We start from the raw sequence: 23,585 nt of genomic DNA, 5'->3' as shown, positions 1-23,585 counted from the left end.
CGAGGAGACAAAGAGGTTTAAATCCTCAAACAATTCCCGCACACATGCAAAGCTATATCACTAGGCCACAAACTTTCTTTACCTCACTACATACCCACATCATTCTATCCATGCAGAAGCTCACTACATATCCACATAATTGTGTCTTTAAAAAATAATATACAAGAGGAACCCCTTCAATGGCAAATATTCATAAAGGATAGAGCTACATTGACTTATTAATGGAGCACAATCTATGCACTAAGCCAACTTAGCTCTTACTTACACCCATGTCAATGGTGACCCTTAGGCACTAGTTCAATGACCAATAGTCTTGAAGCTCTCTAGGAATGTTAAGGCACTAGTTAAATGACCAATAATCTTGAAGCTCCCTACCATCATGAAAACAAACTTCACTATGGTTACAACCTCCTAAAATTTAGGTCAAGCATGTCTTCTACAAACTCACTCTCTAGGAATGTTATGGCACTAGTTCAATGACCAATAATCTTGAAGCTCCCTACCATCATGAAAACAAACTTCACTATGGTTACAACCTCCTAAAATTTAGGTCAAGCATGTCTTCTACAATGCTCTCCTTTTTCATATGAAAACTTGAACTCAATGCAAGGCATGCCGAAACAAGTTCCTATCCAACCTTTGAGCCACAATGTCAAAGGGACACAATGATGGTGAGTCCTACAAGAATGTATTGAAGCAAATCGGGAAGAGGCAATAACCAAATTAAGTTGCACATAGTGTAGAAGTTGATTCATTATGTAGACACAATTGTTAAACCAACACGATAGAAATGTGGTGTCGTAAGACTATGTTATGAACAACTTACCCATTGAACCAAGCAATGATGAGTGTCTTGATGTTATTATCCCTTCTACTGCCTGGAGATGAGAACTAAAAGATTCAAAAGAATTTTGTTGTTAATGGTTGTATCTTAAGCATTTATTCCCAAAGACATTTTTTTATCTCCATAAATGTTTAATATTGATTCATATATCCTTTAGCATGTATCAGTTCAAAATTAGATACTTTGATTGTATAAAGTTTCAATGCTCATAAGACAATTACTCTAGTGTTGCTTGTACACAATCCACACCAGTATACACAAAAATGTGAGAAAGAAATGGAAAGCCAAGAATAATATTGACAAATATTATAATATCTTTACAAAACCAAAAAACATCTCCAAATGCATACGCTCTTCTCTTGCAAACAATCTAAAAAATGCATGAGATTAATGCCTACCGGTTGGAAAATATCTTGCATTTTAATGGGAGCAAAGACCAAAAAAAAGCATAAATGTTCTGGAGCCTTCGAACTTTCTGAAGGTCCTGTAGTAAAGAAATTTGACAACAATCATGTTTTGATAAGTAATTTAATACATACTGTATTTCAACAATTTCTTATTAGTAATCCTTTTTAATGAACTAGATGTGATACTTCTCATATTCTTCTTTATCCTGGGGTATTTGAAATGATATAATTGACATGGCTGTAACGAATTGGTCCTGTTACAGGCAGCTACAAGGGGATTTTTTAGCTTCATCAGGTATCCCAAACAGAAGATAGCCATAAAATATGTGAACATAGACATGCTCCGACAATTGCTCAAGCCCAAACACTTACTCATGCATATGCAACCAGGATGGCAGTTCGTAGAGGGACACCATGGTAACCTTGTTGATAGTGTACATGTAAGCATGTTAGGACAAATCGAATAGCTGAATGCAGTGACGTTTCATAGTGATTTCAATCGCATAGTACTGATCAAGGAGATTGCTCTGTTTGCAAGCTTCTCATCTTCTGATGACCAGCTGCAAACCAACACTGCAGCTGCTGCTTTGGTCCAGGTCTCCTGATGAAGTGAATGATCAGTACAGACACAAACATGAAAAGAATGACCTCTGATGCAATCGTCCTGCAATTGGAGGGCAGTTGTGCCAAGCCACTGCACTAGCCACATGTAGACTGCATGAAGGATATTTGATGTGTTCAATGAGAGAGTTGATGGATTATTCTTGCTTTCCCAGTTGTCTCCCAGGTTGTCATTAGAACATACCATGTCAGGGATCTCATTAATATCCATAAGGATTGGGGTCTTTGATTTCTCCATAGGATTGGTGAACTGTACACTAGACGAGACACCATCATCATTGCAGGAATTTTCGAGCTGCATCTCATCTGTATCATCGACCACTGGTTCTCGTTCTAAATCAAGGCTCAAGATTCTCTGCAAGTCCATGCGATATTTTTTCTTTACTGGTTCATGTTCCTTTGCAACGTCATTAGTCTTCTGAGATGACTTCTCCTGGTGTTCTAAGGTGTTAAGTGGTTTTGCAGATGACGCAACATCTTCATCTGAGTCTATAAACAGAGGACAGTAACACTTGAACGACAATTTATGCTCTGCGACTCCTAAACTAGTCAATGCTTCTGTGGGATGCACTACTTGAATGTTTCGTTTCTGATCCATCATAACGACTCCTGGATGAATATTATCCCTGACAGTTGGGATATTTTTGAATACACTGCCTGCAACGTTGAGGTATTTAGAATTTGTGGTGCTGTTTTCTGTAGAAACTGGGATACCTGTCAAGAAATGTTCTGTCGCCTGAGCCTTGATAACCCGGCGTGAGGGAATCTCAATAACCTCACCATTTGCAGGATCAAAACATGGAATGCCAAGCTCAGAGCTTATTTTTGTCTTCAGCAGAGCCATTTTAGGCCTCTCACCATGAACCAAAATAACATGCCGCGCTCCAACATGTCGAAGTAGATCCATAATACCCTTTGCATCTGTATGTGCACTGAAAGATAGATGGTGAATCTGTTTCAGACAAAAGGTCAATACTCATCAGCAGAAAATCATTCCAATTTGAATCTATCAATTGGTCAAAAGCCTCAAAACAGAGTTTCATACTTGTGCGCCTGCATGTGCGTGTGTGTGTATGTGTTTCACAAAAAAAAAAAGTGTGTGTGTAGCTTCCCATACAGTTTCCCATACAGCTCCCGTGTTCCCTGCACATCCCCGTACAGCCTTCTCTGCAGCCGTCCACTCCGCCACTTTTTCCTTCGGTGCCTGCCGTACGGCCATCTGTACAGGCTGTACGGCCGACCGTACAGCCTGTATGGTCATCTGAGCAGCCGCCTTCCGTATTTGTGTTGCAGCCCTCGGTGGCTTTTGCTCCAGTCTCATCTTCCTCCTCCTTTCCTGCTGCTCTGACACCTGCTTCTTTTGTTTTCTCTGCCTCAGCACCTCCTTCTGCCTCTACTCCTCCTACTTGTGTTTTTCTTCGGTGGAAGCATGGTGGTTTGTTTGCCTCGCCTTCGATTAAATCGGCAAAGCTAGATGTTGCCGATGGCCCTTCTTCTTCCCTCCAACTAGATCTTCTTCGCCAATTATGCTCTGCCTTTGTCACAGAAGTTCCTTCATCGGGTTCCCCACTTGTTTGTTCCTTGGATTCTGCCCTTTTGGTCTCCGGTCTTCGACAGGCTCAGCAATTTGGAGTCTGCCTCTATTTTATGGGCAGGGTTTTATCTTCAGCTCATCTTCGTCATTGGGCTGATGTTGTAGTGGGTCTGGATTGTATTTCTTCCTTTGTCTTTCTGGGAAAAGGATTTTACTATGCCCATTGCTCTTTGACTGAGGTGGTAGAGCGCCTTGTTAGTCATGCTAGTGTTCCTGGAGCTGGCTTTTTTGCTTATGTGATGCCCTTGGATCCCTTATTTGATCCGTCTGCCTCTCTTCTAACCCACTGTCCGGTTTGGATTACCCTCAAAGCGCTGCCTGTGCCTCTTCTTCAGCATCTTCCTACTCTTGCAGCTTTTTTGGGCAGACCTCTCCATGTTCCGAGACACGATTTCTTGCAAGCTACCCGTGATGTTAGGCTCTATATTTTATGGGATATGATGCAGCCCGCGCCATGTACTCTGGATCTTGATCTGGGATTTGCTCATCCAATGTGCATTAGGCTGCATTTTGCTTCTTTTCCTACAGCTTGTTATCGGTGTCATCAGGTTGGTCATTTTGCACGTGCTTACCCTACTACTTCCATGACCACTCCTCCTACTCCTTCAGCTGTCAAGGTTACTCCTCTTCCGGTTTCTGCTAAGGCTTTACTGGATAAGCCTTCTTTTACTTCTCCGAAGCATTACTGGAGGAAGGTAGAAAAATCACAAGCCAATCGTTCTCTTGCTGAAGAAGTTCAAGATCCGACTCTTGTTGAGCATCATCAGCCTCCTTCTCCTCATGATATGGATGTGCCCCTTGCAGAGGGGATCATACAGGATGTTGCACATGCTCCTTCTCAAGTTGATCCTCGGAGTGAAGCTGAAATGCTGAGTCCTGCTTTATCAGATGCAGCTCTTTCGTCGAAGGATACAGATGTTGATCTAGCTCCTTTGCTTCTGATGCCTGTGCCAGAGTCTTCTTCTGTTCGGGATGCAGATGTGCCATTTTCACTGGATTCTTTTCATCCCATGTTACAACAGGTTTTTGACCCTGTGATTCAGAAATTTCGGGTGCCCGCCTATATCAAGAAGAATCACAAGGGCAAAAAACATCTTGTTTTTATTGATGGTGTGGTTTCTACATTGCATCAGTTTTTACAAAGCAATAATCTGAAGCTGGAGGATGTTGTGTTTGATCCTCCTCCAGCTTGATATGTAACTTTTTATTTGGCTGCCTCATAACTTTTTCTCTGAAGCTTTACTTGTAAGTTTTTCTTCGTACTTATTGGTGGGTTTTTACCTCTTTTTTGGGGTTTCCCACAGAAATATAAGATTTCACCAAAAAAAATGTGTGTGTGTGTGTGTGTGTGTGTGTAAAAACTTTTTCTTGATTTAAATATAGTGGTTTCACCCAAAAAGAAAAGTGTGTGTGTGTGTGCGCGTGTGCGCACGTGCTTCGATCAATGGGATTTCCTTTTTGGCTACACTGATGGCACTTTGCCTGGCTGCCCTTTTGTCTCCCACTTGCTTCTTGATTAGAAGCATGTTCTTTCTCATTTGGAATGGAATGGATTGCAATTTTTGCTTGGGATGTCTTTGAGAGCTGAAAGCATTCATTGGTCGAAAGTCTTTCAGCCTCCCTTTGGCTTTACAGGAACCTCGATGTTCCTACTTTGTCTCATTTAAAGGCATCACCTCAGTTGTTGATGTTATAAATGATGCTGGTACTGTGCTCCCCTTTTCTCTAACAGACACTACATATGGATTGGGCTCTCATTATCGTCCTTTGTGGCGACAAATTACTTAAATGCTTTCACCTTTTGGAACTCCAAGACTAGCTGGAAGATTGAACTTTGACTTCTCCAGGGTCCTCTTCTCATCCTTTGAGGCTATCTCAGATTACTGTACCTACATTGTATAAAATCCTTTTGCCTCAACCTTGGGTTTCAGAGAGAGGTGATTCTGTTTCGCGAATGCATCGCCCAACCAAGTGGTGGAGGAAATGATTACAGCAACTTTAGGCCTATAAAGTACCGCTTCAGCAACAGGTTTTCTTTTGGCGAGTTCTTTTGGGAGTGTTTCCATCTGGACAGCTATTAGCTCATCGACACATTGCTTCTGCACTTTGCCATAGATGTTCTGCTTCTTCGGAGACTCTGCCTCACTTGTTTTGGCATTGTCTGTGCTCTCATAAGTTTTTTTATCTGCTTCGACAGCGCCCGCGAGCGAGATTCCCATTTGTTCCATTTGGGAAGTTCTTCTGACTATTTGGGTTTCATCCATCGAAACTGGAGTTTCATCTTTTCTTCGTTTAAGTTCGCTACTGGGTACTATGGACTTTATGGACATATAGGAATTGTAAAGTCTTTGGTGATCCTACTTTCTCTGTGTTTGGCTTTTTTAGGCGTTCTCTACAGCAATCTTTTTTTTGTTACTTGCAAACCCGCTGCATAGATCATGAGATCTTTTTGGCATATACTGAAATTTTCAGTTAATGTAATTGTAGCACCTTGTTTTGAGGTTGCTACTCATATAATATAATCAATCAAAGATTTCACCCAAAAAAAAAAAAGGTGTGTGCGCTTCTAGGAATTTTTCCATCTGGAAAGTTGCTGGCCCGTAAGCACATTGCTCTTGCTTTATGTCATCGGTGTCTGACCTCTCAGGAGACTGTCCTAATTTATTTTGGCATTGCTTGTTTTCTCGACGGTTTTTGGATTTTCTTCGACAGCGGGTATGAGCAAGATTCCGGAGTCTTTCACTTTGGGAAATTTTTCTGGCTCTTTGGCTTTCATCCACAGCGACCGGAGTTTCATCTTTTCTTTGTTTGGGCTCGCTATTGGGCACTTTGGGCAATTGTAAAATCTTTAGTGATGCCAATTTCTCTTTGTTTGCATACTTTAAGCGTTCTCTGCAGCAATCTTTCTTTGATTGCTTTCAGACTCGCCAGATAGATCAAGATTTTTATTTGGCTTAGACTGAGATCTTCAATTGATGTATTTTTTAGCGCCTCTTTTCTGAGGTAACTATTCTTGTAATATAATCAATCGAATTTTTGACTATTAAAAAAAAAAGTGTGTTTAGACTATGATGTATATTTGTCCTACATGGAGATTTTCTCTTGATGTGCTTTTCCAGCTTCCCAATTTTGGGATAGCTTTCTTGTAATATAAAGCATTCAAAGTTTTCACCCAAAAAAAGTGTGTGTGTGTGTGTGTGAGTGTGTGTGTGTGTGTGTGTGTGAGTGTGTGTGTGTGTGTGTGTGTGTGTGTGTGAGAGAGCTATGATTGCCCTCACACACATATGTTGGCAAGAAAGAGCACTATGATTGCTGATTTTTTTCAGCAAAAACAACCATGGGCTATTATGTTAGCAGCTATGCGTGGAAACATGGCCTCCCATGCATATGGGCACTGGATTACAGATCACTGGGAAGCAGTTTTGTCTACCTTTCAGGGGAAAATTCCTGGTTGCCCTGTTTCTACTGCTTTTATTCATGATTGGAAGAGAATTATTTCATATGCAAAATGGACAGGTGCTTCCTCTCATCATGGTAATTCTTTTCGATTGGAAAGCATCCATTGGAGCAAGGTGTTTGCATCGCCTCTCGCTTTACAGGCACCTATTAAAGCATACAATCTCATGAAATTGGTCATAAGATTTGTTGGTGATGTTGTGGATCAACAAGGTTGTATGCTTTCATTTCCACAAGCCTGCAGTTCTCCTTGGGTCGATCCATTTGGAGAACACTTTCAACTATGTTGCAGCCATTTGTTCCGGTTTCTCCACTGTTTGCACAGGACAGATTAATGGACTGGAATTTGACTTCCTTACCTCCTGCTACCCATACGCTCTCAATGCACAATCTCACCTCCTCGAAGGTTTACAGATTTCTTCTTCCACAGCCATGGATTGACAAGCATGCCAACACTCTTTGGAATTTGGATAGGCCTTTATCTTGGTGGCAATCACGACCCATGAAAATCTGGAAAGCCAAATTGCCATTGAAACAGAGGCTTTTCTTTTGGAGATGTATAGTGGGAGCCTTTTCCATTGGGGTGAAATTGGCAGCACACCGCATTGCTTCCCCTTTCTGCCCCCGTTGCTTTCATCCCTGCGAGACAGTTCCTCACCTATTATGGTCTTGCCCACACTCTCGCACATTGATCACTCATGTCTCTCATTTACTGCGGCTTCGGTTCCCTTCTATCAGATTTGGGAAACTTTTCTGGATGTTTGGATGCCTCTCATCTCAGATGTCTCCATTACTCCTTTTCTTTCACTGGACTCGCTTTTGGGTATTATGGACCATTTGGATACAGAGACTGCATTCTAGGATGGGTCAACAGTTTCCTCAGGCATATATTTTCTTCAGAATGTCCCTCAAGCAATCCTTACATGACAGTCTTGCTGCAAGGGACTTGGATGCTAGCCTTGAAGTGTTCTCTACTTGTTTTTGAGTTTTTCCATTGGGCTCTCTTTTGGAGTCCATTGCTAGTGTGTGGGAGACTTCCCATATTGTAAATTTATGAGGATATAAATACACTGGATTTTACCCAAAAAAAAAAAAAAAAAGTGTGTGTGTGTGTGTGTGTGTGTGTGAGAGAGAGAGAGAGAGAGAGAGAGAGAAAGAGAGAGAGTACGTGTGTGTTGTATTTGTGTATGTTGTGTGAGACAGAATTCCTGCAAGTATTTTCATCGCAACAGGTTCTCGTGCCCTCGTGCCCTTCTGCCCACATTGCTTTATTGAACCTTGTCTGGTCCAACTGCTACAGAGTCGCCGCCCCTATTTTGGTTTCAACCCAACCTGTCTAGTTCGTGTACTGTCTAGTTACTCCCTCTCTTGCTTAGTTCGTGCCCCACTTGTCTATTCCATTTCTGCTTGCTATCTGTCCTGATTGAATTTTTTGTCCCGTCTGTTTATTTCGTCTTGGCCATCATCGCCCTCTTTTTCATAGCTTGTTACCTGACTGCAATTTCAGCATTGAATCTTTCTATTGAATCGACTAGCTTCAAATGACAGAAACAAATAAGTATTATGTAAAGAGGGCGCTCTCTCCAGAACCCAAAAGACAGTCAAGGGAGACTCTGCCCCCCATAGCCCCTTCATCTGAAGATGCTTCCTATGTGTTTGACATGTTGAATGAGGAATTTCAACAAAGTAGAAGAGAATGGATGCTGCCTGCTCCGAAATCAACTTACAAAATGAAGTTGCCTTCCCTTGTGCATCCTCTAAAGAAGCTCTCTCAGACTGCAGTCATCATCTTTTTCCCAAGGAAAATACCTTTGGCTAATGATGTGGGACAATGGGTAAATTCCCTCTTAGGTGGCTGCTATGTGGAAGGAGTTTATTTTGCCTCTTGAGGATTTTATGAAGTTCATCTCTTGGATGCCTTGACAAAATAAAAGATGTTGGAAATGTCCCCTTTATTTTCTGGCCATCAGATGGTGCACATCATGCCTTGGTCTCCTAATAAGGATTATCAGAATCTCATCAAGCACCATTGCCTTGTATAGGCTGAAGTAGTTGATTTCCCAAATTACATGAGAACGGAGCTTCTTGGCTTAGCAATGACTTTGGGACAAGTGATCTGTCCCCCTCATCCCACACAGGTAATAAAAATCGCTTTTGCATCTTATGGGATATTGATAGACTAACCCCTCCTTCTATTGCTGTTGAGATTGAGGGTATTAATTTAGGAAAGAAATATTTCACTTTGAAATGGAGAATTTTTGCTGGAGCTTGTTTCTCTTGTCACAAGTTTGGACACCTAGCTTTTGAGTGTCCCTCTATCCTTCATCCTCCTCCAGCAGCCATTCCCCAACCATCTAATAAAGGAGGTCAGAAGACTTATGTGGAAAAGACTGAAGCCAAAGGAGCAAAGCCTTCAGTTCGTACAGGGAGTCAAGTCATTTCAGCTCAAAACAAGGATAAAGGAAAGGGCAAGCAAGTGGAAAATAATTCATCTTCTCATGAGAGTTGGCAGACTGCAAAGAAGACAGTGCCTCTCAAACAAAGACCTCTCCAATCTCGTAATTGGGATGCTTCTGCTCCTTCTCCTGGTCAACCATCTACCTTTTCTAATAGCCCCATCTCAAAGGCATGGGTTAATGCAGTCAAGAAGGGTATTCCTCTTTGTGAAGAAGATGATTTGGTCAGGGAATTGGATTCTGAGGGTCAGCAAGACCCTGAGGCAATGGCAAAGGCTTGATGCCTCCTTTTCTTTCTGGGGACTACTCATTTCTGGTACATATTTTCATGCGTGCTTCTCTTAAATGTGTTTCTTACAATATACAGGGCCTCTGCAACCTGAATAAATGGAGGCTCCTTTGGCACTATATAAATATAACTCATCCAGATGTTGTGTGTCTGCAAGAGCATAATCAGCATTCTTTTGCTTGCTAGCATGGGTTCTTTTCAAGATATGATATATTTTATGCAGGCTCTGATCAATTCTCTGGGGTGTGCATTCTAGCTAGACATGATTTGCAGCCCTGTGTAGCATATAATGATCTTTGTGGCCGATGGATGATTATCCAATGCATGATCAATGGAGAGATTTTTGAAATTGGTTCCTTGTATGCCTCTCAAACTTCAGCTTGTAGAGCTCGAATGTGGGATTTCATAAAGCAATATCCTTGGTCCACTAATGCTATACTTTGTGGTGATTTCAATAATTCTCCTCACTGGAAGGACAATACCACTCGTAAATCCCATATGCTGCCCTCTGAAATTCAGCAATGGGAACATATGATTTCATCACTTCGTACCACAGATTTATGGACAGTAACTCACTCTTCAGTTTTGGGCTTTACATATCATCATAATGCTTTTACAGAATATTGGGCCAAGCTTGATAGAATGTATCTTATTCATGCTCAGCAATATGATGATTATACATATGTCAAATCTGGACTAACCATTCTCAACAACTGTCTGATCACACTTCACTTTGGCTGAACTTTTCATTTGGTATGCCTCTGGATGATATGCAGCTCTCTCCAATCAGACACTTATAGGTCAATCAATTATGTCTTTCTCATGAAAAATTCCAGCAAACGATTCGATTGGCTTGCAAGCCATTGTTATCTCATGCTCCGAAGGATATTGACTTTGCTTGGAACTCTTTTGTCCATTGCATTCAAAATGTCATTAAGGAATATGGAAGATGGTACATGGCAGAAACCACGCATCATATCCAATAGGCAAAATCACACAAGCAGTCCTTGGTACAGATTAGCCATCAAAGGCCCCTTTTTGCTTCTGAACAGAGTTCATTATCTTGTGCTTCTTCCATAATTGATGCCAATGATAAATGCAAGCTTTCCAAATGGCAGACAAGGGCTAGAGTTAAGCCTATGCTAGATAAGGGCTGTTCCTCAAAATCTTTTTTCCAGAATTTACATGCATATAGACAAAGTCAATCTATCACGAGAGTCAGAAAATCAGATGGTATTTGGACCCAGACTTTATCTCAGCTAGAAAAACAATGTCTGGATCATTTTCAGCTTCTTTTTTCTCAGCCATCTTCTTCTACTCCTCAGGTTGAATTGGCTCGGAGCAAATTTATTGATCTTGTCTCTCCTATTGTTTCTTGGCCAAAAGTTTCATTGCTGGAAGTGTCTTTTTTAGATATTGAATTGGATGATGCTCTCAAACATTTGGGTAAACATAAATCCCCTGGCTGAGATGGTTTGACGGTTGAATTTTTTGTAGCCTTTTGGGCTGAATTGAAGGGTCCAATCTTGAAGCTCATTAATGTAGCCTGGCAGCATCAACATCTTCCTTCAGCCTGGAAGCATGGTCTGGTCAAGCTTGTGCCCAAAAAACTCCTATGTGAGACTACGGCTGACTGGAGGCCCATCACTTTGATGTCTGCTATATATAAACTTATTGCTAAAATGTTGGTTCATCGGATAAAGGATATTCTTCATGATGGTCTTCATCCCAGGCAATATGGTTTTGTTCCAAAAAGGAATATACATGATAATATCTCCAATACTCTCATCGCAATGGAATATGCTAAATATTCAACTCAAGATGTTTTGGTCATGCAGGTGGATGTGGCAAAGGCATTTGATACCGTACAGTGGGATTATGTCTCTCAAACCATGTCTAGACTTGGTTTTGGGCCAAAGCTAGTTAGTGTCATTTATTGGCTTTACTCAGATTCCACTGCTCAATGCTTTATAGGAAATCATTTGTCTTGGACTCTGGGACGGTCAGTTACACAAAGATGCCCTCTTAGTGCTTTGCTCTATGCTATTGCTTCACATCCTTTGCTTCTTTATATGGATCATCTGGTTGATACAGGACAGCTAGTGGGGCTTCAGATTCCTGGCTCACGGCCTTTCATTGCACACGCTTACGCAGATGATTCTTTCTCCATACCAAAGAATTGTCCTCTGGAGCTTCGCTTATTGATGGATATACCCTTTATGATTTTGGGTTGGCAGCTGGTCTAAATTTTAATTTTCAGAAATCAAAACTCTTGCCTTTCAAGCATTGTGACTAGCATGCTCTCCTTTGGCCAGGTCAGATTATTCATCCGGAGAACATAATAAGACATTTGGGTTATCCAATTGGCTGGAAAATAAAAAATAAGCAACTTGGGTATTCAACAAGATTCAGGACAAATTAGAATATTGGAAGATCTCCACTTGGCCTTTGCATGTTCGGCTTCGAATTGTCGAGTCCATTGTTTTAGCTTATGTCTAGTTTTACCTGCCTTTACTACATTGATCATCTCGAGATCTCTCTTCTTTTATGTCTCAAGCCATGGAGATTTTTGGGAAAACTAAGCTTCATAAAAAAGCTTTGAGGTTGCTCAAAATGGACCTGCTTTGCTCGCTACCTCGCTACCCCCCCGCTACCTCGCTTACCCCCCCCCGGCTACCCCTCTCGCTACCCCCTCCGCTACCCCTCTCTACCCCCCGCTACTCCCTCCGCTAACCCCCCCGCTACTCCCTCTGCTAACCCCCCCGCTACCCCCTCCGCTAACCCCTCGCTACCCCCCCTTTCCCCCCCCCCCCCCCCCCCCAAGAAAAAAAAAAGAAGGGGGGGGGGGGGGGGGGGAGAAAAAAAAAAAAGGAAAAAGGGGGGGGAAAAAAAGGGAAAAAAAAAAAAGCAGCTTCGACCTCCTGCAGTCCCTTCTTTGCCCCCATAATGAAAGGAACAGGGGGATGAGGACAAGAGACTAGGCGGGAGACCCCTCGATCCAAATCTGCATACACGTGGAGATGGGGAAGGGGAACGGTGACAAGGTGAAAACACAAAAGCAACTCAATCTGGAGGACTTCAACAAATGCAACAAACGGAGCGGTTTGACAATGGACAGCACCGCGGCCCAGAAGAAAGGGGCCCACCCAAAGCCCATGCCGCTCACCACATCCTCGACCTCTATGGTTACCACACTATTTCACCACCATCATCCGCCTCATCATCTACGCCACCTCTCTCCTCCCCCTCTCTTGCATCATCATCACAGGTCTCCTCTCCAGTAGCCTCACCACTGGACCCATCAGCCATGGCTCCACAATACTTTCCCCTCGTATCACCTCTACCTCTCAGTCAGCCACCCTTCATCACCTCATCCGACCTCGCTACTCCTACATATCACTCCCCCGCCCAGATCATACTGTCCCCACCCTCAGTACAACCTCAACAGCCCACCTTCATTCCAACCCCTCTCGAGATCCAGTTCCCACCTGGACCAGGACATCTTAGGCCCCCGCCACATGCTTCGGACTCCCTATTGGCTGAGATACACAGCATCCGGGTTTGTCAGGCAGAGCTGACACATTACACCCAGGAGCAGGCCCGATACACCCAGGAGCAGGCCCGCATTATACACGAGCAAGGCACCCTTACCTAGGGACTCAGACACGACATCACACAGCTTCGAGAGGAGCTCGGGACCCTTAGAGCAGCGCCTGGAGGGACCCCAGTCACAGAGATGGAGGCACAGATAGCCACGATACAGTCAGCTATAGCAAAGACGACTAGATGGGTGGACGTGGCAAAACGGGAGCCCGCAAAGGCAACCATTTCAGCCGCCATACAGGAGCAGCAGCAAAGGGCTTCGAAGGCCCTCAACATCCGGATACGAGGGATCACGCGAGACAGCACCAGCACCACTACGACGCCCATGGAGGAGGCGATTACCTTTGTGACCACCACCATGGGGGTCCCCGACCATGGCATAGAGGGAGCATGGCGTGTTGGGAGAGATCCCAACCGAGAGCAGCCCCTAGTCATTCGCTTCAGAGATTCACATGCTCGTCTTGCGACACTCCGACGTCGCGCCTCTCTACGAGAGCATCCCACCCTGCCCATGGATGAGGACTTAACACCACTACAGATTGAGGAGCGACGAGTTCTTATGCAGCAGCGGGATGTTGCCCGCAAGGAGGGAAAATGAGCCGTGGTCCGAGATGGTAGGTTGTTGACCGGCACCCGTCGGGCTCCCACCCGTACTCCCTAGGGGGACGGGGCCTATGAGACTTAGGTTTTCGAGACCCTAGACTGCACCATTTGGAACTGTAATGGCACCTTATGGTCAGACCCAGGAAACTTCTCGGTGTCCTATACAAGACGAGACATAGTCTTTTACACGGAGACACACCAGAGCCCAGAGCGTCCACTACCGATAGTCAGTGACTACACATGGGAGTCAGCCTTCAGGGATGAGACGAGGGATAAAGGAGGAGTCCAAGGATCAGGCGGGGTCACAGTATTGTACATGTCTTCCCTCGCTGGAGCCATCTCCATTGAGAGGAAGGACGCACACTCCCGATTCACGTGGATCCGGATCCGATGCACAGACACCCGTGACCTTTTCATAGCAATATGCTACTTCCCGCCAGACACATCCCACTTCGCCAGAGTGGCACAAGAAGAGGGTGAGATATCTCCATATGCACCCTTACATCAGGATATCCCAGACCTTTCAGCCCGCGGGGAAGTTCTCCTTATTGGGGACTTCAACACCAGGACGAGTACGCGACAGGCACCACTCCTGGACTTCCGAGACGACTCTATCATGCTTCCAGACATGGACCTAGACAGAGCAGGTATGACTAGGACCTCATTGGACTGACACGGGCCTGTTACACCATATGGACACGTGCTCCTTGATTTGGGCACGATGCATGATCTCATCATCTACAATGGGCTCGACCCATGGCCCTCCTTAGGTGGTTTTACTTGCTTCCCACAAGGGGGGGGCACTAGTGTAGTAGATTACATCATGGGATCCCCTACCTTCACTTCACGTATCACCGACTTCACCGTAGCAGCACTCCCTCCAGGAGCTGGTCACACATACCTATTCTTCACTATTGCCACCCCATGCTTACATCATGGGATCCCCTACCTTCACTTCACGTATCACCAACTTCACCGTAGCACCACTCCCTCCAGGAGCTGATCACACATACCTATTCTTCACTATCGCCACCCCATGCTTAGCCACACCCCACACACCACATAGGAAGCACGACACCTACCACGACATACACTTTGATCACAACCTCTCACCGGTCTACTCTGGACGCCTAAACAGACTCCTAACCTACATCGATCACATACCACTCATAGAGGACCGTGCTGCCCTAATTAGTCGCACACTCCACGAGGCTGCCCTCCAAATCTTTCCCCACACCACACGGTCCACTAGACCACCACCTCTTGGTTCTATACCCTGCAACAATTGGTACGATGTGGAGTGCAAGGCTTATCGCCGACAGCTCCGACTTGAAACCAGATGTCACCTCCCGAACACACCAGACACAGTATGCAAGTACCGATGTCTCGTATGTTGGAAGAAGCAGGCTTTTCTTCGTCAAAATGAGGAGGAGCTGCTGCACATCTTGTACAGCAACAACTCTAAGGATTTTTTGTGGAGATTCCTTGAGCGTAGGTCCCCATCACCCCTCACCGACACAAGAGTCTGGCACACGTATGCACACCATCTATATGATGTCCCACACCAGCCCACTCTAGACCTCATACACACACCTCGTCCCACCACTTGCACATTGTTCACCAGAGGGGGAGTCAAGGACGCGACATTGAAACTACACAATGGCCGAGCTAAGGATCACGAGGGGCTATGCACTGAGTTTATCGCATATGGGATCGACACGTTAGCCCCAATCCTAGCAAAGCTATTCAATGACCCTGTTTGCCTTGGCTTCCCCCGCACTTGGACACTCAACACCATCACCCCCATCCACAAGGTAGGGGATCCCATGGAACCGAGTAACTACAGGACTATCATGATTGGACATGTGATGTCCAAGATCTATGCAGCTGTATTGGATGCATCGATCAGCCTGTTCGCAGAGATGAGAGGGCTCAAAGCAGAGGGTCACACCGGTTTCAGGCGAGACCATGGGACTATGGATCACATACTCACACTCAGGAGTGTCATTCAGGAGGCCAGATCACGGAAGGAGAGGGTATACTGTTGCTTTGTGGATTTCCGCAAAGCCTTTGACACAGTACCTCGAGCTCATCTTATCACACGCCTACAGACACTGGGATTTGATCAGGAGATCATTTGGGCAGTCATGGCACTGTATGAGAGTCTCAAGTCGAGTTCGTACAGGCGCAGGTTGGACAGATGGGATCTTGAGTACCATAGGGGCCAAACAGGGTTGTCCCTTATCACCGACCCTATTTGGCCTCTACATCGATGAGCTTGAGACTTTCATGGGGACGTTCAGAGGGACCGGTTGCTCACTTGCAGATGATGTGGCACTCTTGTTGTCCACACCCTAGGGGCTCCAGCGACACCTGGATGCACTGCACGCTTTTTGTTTATCCCATGATTTGGAGATCAACCTTGGCAAGACCAAGGTCATGATCTTTAACACCTCTCGAGCAAACATGCAACTGAAATAGTTTACTTTTACTTTGGGTGGACCCTGGATCACCAGTTGAGATCGTATCCTCATACACTTACTTGGGGGTCATCTTCTCCGGCCCGATCTTCACGATGAGACCAGCGATGTAGGCCAAATTGAGCAGGGGATACGCCTCACTGGCTCGGCTAGAGAGATAGTGCTTTCACTCTCACTTCCTGGACCCTCGGACCAAGGCTCTTCTCTTCCACTCCTTGGTCTGACCAGCCGGTATGTATGGCAACCCTTGTTGGGGGCCTGACATGTTAGAGATAGAGTGGACACGGGTGCAGTGCTTGCAGATCCTCATGCTCTCACGGATGATCCGGGGCAAACCGTCTGTACCACATCACATCATTCAAGCCGAGTTTGGTGCCTCTCCAAACCAGCTTGATGCAACCTTTCAGACCATCACATATCTACACTGGGTTAGATCATATGGGGACTGCACATCAAGGAGACAGAGGTTGCCATGGTTGGCTCTCGATTCCTCCATAAGGTTGGCAGCAGAGGGAGACGAGCGATGCTGGTATGCACGGACTCACAGATGGTTTATGAAACTAGGGTTCCACATCGATAGGATACCTCCTTTTCAGTACAGTTTAGATGCCCCTCCGGTACTCCCACCCACCATCCCGATTGGGCCACATACCAACCAGGTCATTTGAGAGGATCTCCTGTAGCTACACACCTTTAGGACCTGGTTGGAGCCGAGAGAGCCAGTGAAGCTGAGTTTCTACAGAGATTACTGTCTTCGCATTTCGGAGAAGGGATTCATCACACCACTGCTTTTTATAGCAGTCTTTAACCATATGACCCATTTTACCACAGTAGTATCATTCAACATTGCTACTCCCTTTTGTTCCGATTCCATCATTGGAAGTAAGAGACAAGCTTCAAGATTGGCATCTTCAGTCTTCAAGTCCAGGCTTATCCTCTCAGCCTTTGCATTTGTTGACTTCCATACACGCTTATCGATTGCTTTTACCTCCTCCATGGATTGCTCATCATGCAAATTCTCTTTGGCATCTGAATAAGTCTTTATCTTGGTGGAAAGGAAAATTGAAATTGATATCGAAGTTAAAAATGCCATTAAAGCAGAGACTCTTTTTCTGGAGATATATTGTTGGTATTTTTCCAATGGGAGTAAAATTGGCTCAAAGAAGGATTGCCTCTCCTCTTTGTCCAAGATGTCTTCATACTCCTGAGAGTATTCAACATTTATTCTTCTGTCTCGACAGCTTTTATCAAGCAGATGTATTGCTCCGGCTATTTGTAGTCGATGTTTGGCTCCAAGGGAGTCTGTGTCTCGTATTTTTGGCACTACCCTGAGACACGTGACTTCTTGGGCATCCTTTGGCAGAGATTGTGACTAAGATTTCCTCGGCTTCTTTCGGGAAGCTTTTCTGGCTATTTGGAATAAATTCTCGACGGCAGGATTTTGAGTTGTTCTTTACCTAATCCGCTATTGGGCACTCTGGACTCTTCTCGAAAGATAGAAACCACAGAGTCTTTGGTAATCCTATGTCTTCTCCTTTTGTTTTCTTTCGTCGTTCTTTGCAGGAATCACTCTTTGATTGTCTGCAAAGTCACTACATAGACTACGATATATATTTGTCCTACACGGAGATTTTCTCTTGATGCACTTTTTCAGCTTTCTAGTTTTGGGATAGCTACCTTGTAATATAAAGCATTCAAAGTTTTCACCCTTTTAAAAAAAAGTGTGTGTATAGGTATAGTATGTACACGCGCACACACACACACACACATACATATATTCCCCAATAAAGCTTAGAGCTGTGTCCCTTCTTCAAGGTTGTGTTTTCACCAAAAAATTGCTCTACATGTGTTAAAAATGCCAAGATACGACCTGCTAGGATAAAGTGGCATCCCAAACATTTAGCTTATAAGTTGGTGTGCGTATCAAGCTGCTCATGATACCTTGCCAAAGAGAGAGATGCAGAAGGGACATGAAATCCCGGAGTAGTGAAACTTCTAGAAGGAAAACAATTCAAACACAAGTAATTTTCAATTCATTAACTATGTTTAGCCTTTGACTTGACCCACTCCACATGTAGACTTTCTAACACATCACCACCCGGCATAATAACAATTCTCATCACACTGGAGTCGCAATACCTGCCATAACAAAATAAATCTTACCAAAATACCATGTCCTTAACATACACTTTATGTCATATTCCAGCAGTGTGAAACCGTTTAAGAGGACATAATAAATATTGACTGTGTACTGGAACTAACTGTTCATGTCATTTTGTGTGCTCTTCCTCATTCAGTCATAAGCATTCTATCGACTCATTTATTGCTGAAAAGGTCAAAATCAAGGGAAGAGAGAGACCTGACAGCGAACATCTATTTGTGTCCGCTTATCCAAATCTATTTTCGTTGGTTTGCCTGACATCAACTTATGCCCAACAGTTCCGGGCACACAATATCTGCAGATTAAATCAAGTATTTATTCTTATAATATCTAACTTCAAGAAGCTTCAAATTTCTCTTCATTGTATTCAAATGGAAGCTTATACCCTGGTACAACAACCATGTTCTGTTCAAGAGGGGCCCAGTGTTTAAAGACCTCGAGAGAAAGCCCCCCACTTAACATCCCAGGAGTTGCAAAGAGGACACAAGGTCCAGGAGCATCCATTTGTGAGCGCTCAAAGGCAGACACTGTAATTCACACGGCGAAGAAACAAAGTCAAAGTTAAAAGCAGCTCAATCTGCAAAACAATGATTCTTTAAATCATCCTGGCAGACAAGAACCTCTAAATACAAGTCCATCGGTGTCGTCCCAAAATCCCACTTCTAAATCACTCGACCATTTGCGTTACAGGTAAATCACTTTGAAGAAGAGACATAATACTCTAAAACACCTCATCCCAAATGTCTATATAAGCTAGTATTCTGAAGGCGATGATTACCATGCTTGAAATCAAAAGTGTTACGCTTGACACAGGTGTCCTTCACTTTCTGGTTGGTCCAGCTTATCAGTAGTTTGTAGTACACATTTGCCTGCATTGTTAGACCTACGCATACGAGTTCACTCTCTTAGCTCACCAGTTGAGCTTTCAAATATAGGAACAATATAAGCCCAAGATACACCACCGTAGTTCACTTAAATAAATAATAATATGGTAAGAACAAACCCACCCATCAAGAAAAGGAAGACATTAAACAACGTGAGCCAAATCATATCAATGGTCTTTTGAGAGGAAAGTCAAAGGGCAGGGGCATTCAGAATGAAATATAGATAGTTCACATAGGAGGTGATGGAAAATAAAAAGAGAGTGAAATAAAGAATTTTTTTAAAAAAAATTACAACTTATATCAGACTACAACTATCACTCCATCACATCTATTGCAAGTGCTATCAATCGGAAAGTATTTTTAAGGATTTATCCAGAAAGTCAGATTATGAAGTCAAGAATAAGGAATATTTTGCTGGAGCACACATGCCAAGAAATGGTCATTGAACCATCCCCACCCTCAAATTATACACAGAAAAAACTCTAGTTTAATCCCTGCCTTACCATCATGAAAATAAACATGTTGGAGAGCATCAAAAGGAAACTCCTCTTGTGGAGTTTGGCTAGACTTGAACTTGCTTTTAGATTAGTTGTCAGCCAAAGGCACTACTGGCCACAACCTGGTCTGATTGTTCTTGTTGTGCCATTATAGGGATTGCATCACTCATCTCAAAAGGCCAATTAAGAATTTTTTTAAGCTTGATAGTTCAGCAGCAAACTCCAACTGGCTTGGGAGACTTTGATGTAGGAGGGGGATCTAATCATCGATCCACATCTAGTGGAAGACTTTGCTTTGAAGGTTGGTGCTTAGGGGAATTATTGAGTAGATTGATGCAGCCTTACCCTTGAACCAGGTCCTTACAGATGAGAGAGGGCACCCTCACATTAGATGGATGGGGTCTTTTTTTAGGATAGGCACCATGCTTCATGTCAGTGGTCTCGGGCAAGATATCCTCATGGATCCACGATCTTAGCTGGTCACGATTGTGGGTCATGTGGAATAGCACTTTTTGGCTTATAGCTAGTACCGCTCTCATCTCGCAGATGCTGAAGCTATGTCCCTGCTAAGCAAGGGCAGTGGTCTCGAAGAATTTCCTAATCATCTTGTCTCCCTACTATACCCACCGTGCCCGGGAAGAGTGATAATAAGACTCAACTCGACGGAGCTCCATGGCTTCGAGGTCCAGCCTCATGCTCTCATACAGGTATATAGGACACTATGAGGCTACGCCTTTCTATTTGTGTCACTCCACAAAGACCACTCTCTCCCAAACCTAAAGAGATTGTTGCCGGCGACGAAGAGCCTGGGACTAAAGCTCCTCCATGCTCCTCTACATCGTGTCCTCCACCTACATAGCCCAACCGCCGCTATCGGAGCTCTCTGGCTGCTGCCACATCTCTATAACTGCCTATTACACCTCCTCCTGGTGTAAAGCACCTGGGATATGGACCCAATAATGTGAGAGTTACACTTCAAGGCTGCTCTAGATGAAGCACAATCGGAAAGTGATCTAATATCGTCATACCGACCAAAATACCAATGGCTCCATTCTAAACTTCCATGCTTGGAAGTTGTTCTTATCAAGCTTTTCAGTGACAATCTGTGAAAGAGAATCAGATGCCATTGTAGAACACTGCAAAATATTCTGTCACTGCAAAAAACACAGCTTTTGCCTCACACGGGCAGATCTGCAAAACTGACGAAAGTGGTATTTGACCACACAGTTACTTCCTAGTGATGATTTTGCATCAACAGGCAACAAGGATGATTCTGCAACTCCCAATATCTCTGCGCACATGCTCCAACTCATATGGGGAGGGTGGAGAGCACGGCCCTGTTGTGGATGGAAACTTGAACAACCACCTCGAATTTCTGTGACTTTGCCGAGAATTTGGAAGGGGAATTGTCCATGTTTGTACAAGAAACACTAAAAGGCATAAGAGGTTGGATGCATACCTCCAAGGCACACTGCAACATAAAGGAGACCTATATCCCAAGCCGGCTAGCACAATGCTATAGTATCTTGTGTGTAACTTGCTAAATCTAAAGCCCCAAACATAGCATAAATATTGCGAGGCCCAATCTTGTCTCTTTGTTGACAAATCAAATAGGAAGAGTAGCCATGTCACTATGGGTAATCCATAACTCTCTCCCCCTGAGGTCCCAACCACTCCTCCATCATGTGAAACATCTGATCCCCCATCATGAAATCAAAAAGCATAAGGATCACTTCTCCTGTCCCATGGAGGCAAAGTTGAAACCCCAAAAAGCGCAAGAGGAGGAGCATCTTGCTCTAATTGTACCTCCTTTTCGGTGTTGCAAGATCAAAGTCGGAGACTTCTGGGATAGAGGGCGGGAGGAGGAAACGAGAGTGATAACTACACTGGGAGGGCACAGGGAGGCAAAGGAGAGGCCGATGGCAGGCAAGTCGTGAGAGTAACTGCAGTGGGAGGGATGGGTGCAGGCGAGGGTATGGAGGAAGGCGGGCGAGGGAAAGGGGGGGGGAGGGGGACAAGGGGTGGGGCTCAGTACAACGAACTCTCCTGTGCCTGCCACTCCAAAGCAGCCTAGGGGCTCTAGGTCCCAGGCGTTGGCAAGTCCGCTACAAGATCAAAGAAGACCTTGTCCTCATGGGTCAAAGGAGCCGCCTACGGTTCTTCATGGCCCTCTTACCAAGATTCCTTCTCTCCACCCTAGACCAAGCCCGGCTCCACCCAAGGGGTCTGGGACTCTTACTCTGTTTGGATAGGTATTGGGTTCCATCCGCACGAAACTCTCTCTACTGCCATTGGCGAGCCTCAGAAGGAGAGGGAGCACTACCCTGCACCGTGGGCCGGGACGAAGCAGATGGCTCAACAACCTGCAAAGAAAGCACTGACCTAGAAGCCAAGACACCTCAACCTTCTGCCAAAGCTCTCCCCTGTCAAGAATCTCGAGGAGGATCTCCTCCAGAAGAGTCTCAAGGTCCTCCCCAATCACTCTGACATGAGAGACCCCATCAGTTTTGCCACTATTGAGGCTACTGGAGTTGGGAGAGACTCTAGGACTATGCAAAATAGAACCCGATGATGGAGAAAGGACAAACCAATACTCCTTCAGGAGCCCCGAGAAGCAGAGCATCAATGCAAAACGTGGCACAAGATCCGCCAAAGATTCCATGTCATCCACTGTGAACCCATGGTACTAAGGAATAAAGTAAACAAGATGTGGGCAAAGGGAAAAAGGGATGTGCTCCACCAGGGCCAAGGCAGTCTCCAGGAAACTCAACTAAAGAAGAAAAACTCCTCTCCTATAGATGATGACCTTTTCGATGTAGTCATTGTCTAACACAAGCTCGCACTTGAATCCAATCTCTTGACCTATTGCTTGTCCTCTGACTTAATGGCTAGGGGAGTCTAGGGTACTGCCATGTGAGCCCCTCTTGCTAGACCAAGGGTCACCACCCAAAGATTTAGAGATACAAACAAGAAAAGTTACGCTTGCAAGAGAGAAAAGGAGGGGGCCGAAAAGAGGAATAAAGGGCTGAAGAGGACCCAGCTCCTCACGAGGGGCCAACCAAAGGCTCAACCATAAGAGAAACTACTCGAGGCACTAATAAGGTTGACCAGCTCACTGAGAAAAGACCAGTAGAGCCAAAAAAGGGCTTGCAACAATGCAAAGAAAGCTCAGGTCCTCAAACAGTACCCAACCAAGCCAAAGAAAACACCACTAAACCAAGCCCAAAAGGAGCATAGTCAGTGGAGGCTGCCCCCAAGCCATGAGAGCAGGGAAATGCTACAACATGAACACCCAGGTCCACATGTAGACTAGACGAAGTTCCCAATAAAAGCACGAACTGCCAGTAGCTTCAACAACAAGTCACGATATAGGAAAGCCAGAATAGAACTACCAACCTCCAAGACAAGCGCTAATACTTGGAAGCTTCAAAGGTCCAAGCTTCGAGCTAAAGGGTCGCCTCAACAAACAATGGTGCGGCCAAAAACAAGCACAAATGAATAGAAAGAAGTGGGTTGAAGCTAGGGAAAAGGCGGTGCGAAGCGAGTAGAGGTTAGGGGGAAGGCGGGTGGAAACGAGAGGGAGAAGAGGCAATAGCAAGGCGGGTCAGGGCAGTGCGCGAAGAGCAAGGAGAAGCCACACAATAATCCAACTCATGCAACGTCTAACAAGAAAGAGCAAGTTCTTGGGCT

The 23,585-nt window shown here is 44.6% G+C and overlaps 1 protein-coding gene across 3 annotated transcripts in view; it reads right to left on the bottom strand.

Annotated features, from left to right (window-relative positions):
* Positions 1-1,321: 1,321 nt before the first annotated feature.
* CPSF73-II (cleavage and polyadenylation specificity factor 73 kDa subunit-II) overlaps positions 1,322-23,585 on the bottom strand; it is a 157,058-nt gene continuing 134,794 nt past the window's right edge. For 2 of the 3 annotated variants that reach the window (XM_087380741.1, XM_087380740.1), the window contains 4 exons: positions 19,293-19,397; positions 18,900-19,041; positions 18,713-18,809; positions 1,322-2,824 (listed from right to left, as the gene is read on the bottom strand). In XM_087380741.1, coding sequence (XP_087236867.1) covers positions 1,736-2,824; positions 18,713-18,809; positions 18,900-19,041; positions 19,293-19,397 — 1,433 coding nt within the window. In that variant the 3' untranslated portion in view covers positions 1,322-1,735. The remainder of the gene's footprint in view (positions 2,825-18,712; positions 18,810-18,899; positions 19,042-19,292; positions 19,398-23,585) is intronic. The other variant, XM_087380742.1, reaches the window with a different exon arrangement.

Source organism: Dipteris shenzhenensis, chromosome 10 (genome assembly GCF_047967505.1).
Source record: "Dipteris shenzhenensis isolate YYH24624 ecotype China chromosome 10, Dip_SZ_1.0, whole genome shotgun sequence".
NCBI lineage: Eukaryota > Viridiplantae > Streptophyta > Polypodiopsida > Gleicheniales > Dipteridaceae > Dipteris > Dipteris shenzhenensis.
Note: the sequence above shows the minus strand (reverse complement) of the source record. Positions and strands in the feature narration are given on the sequence as shown.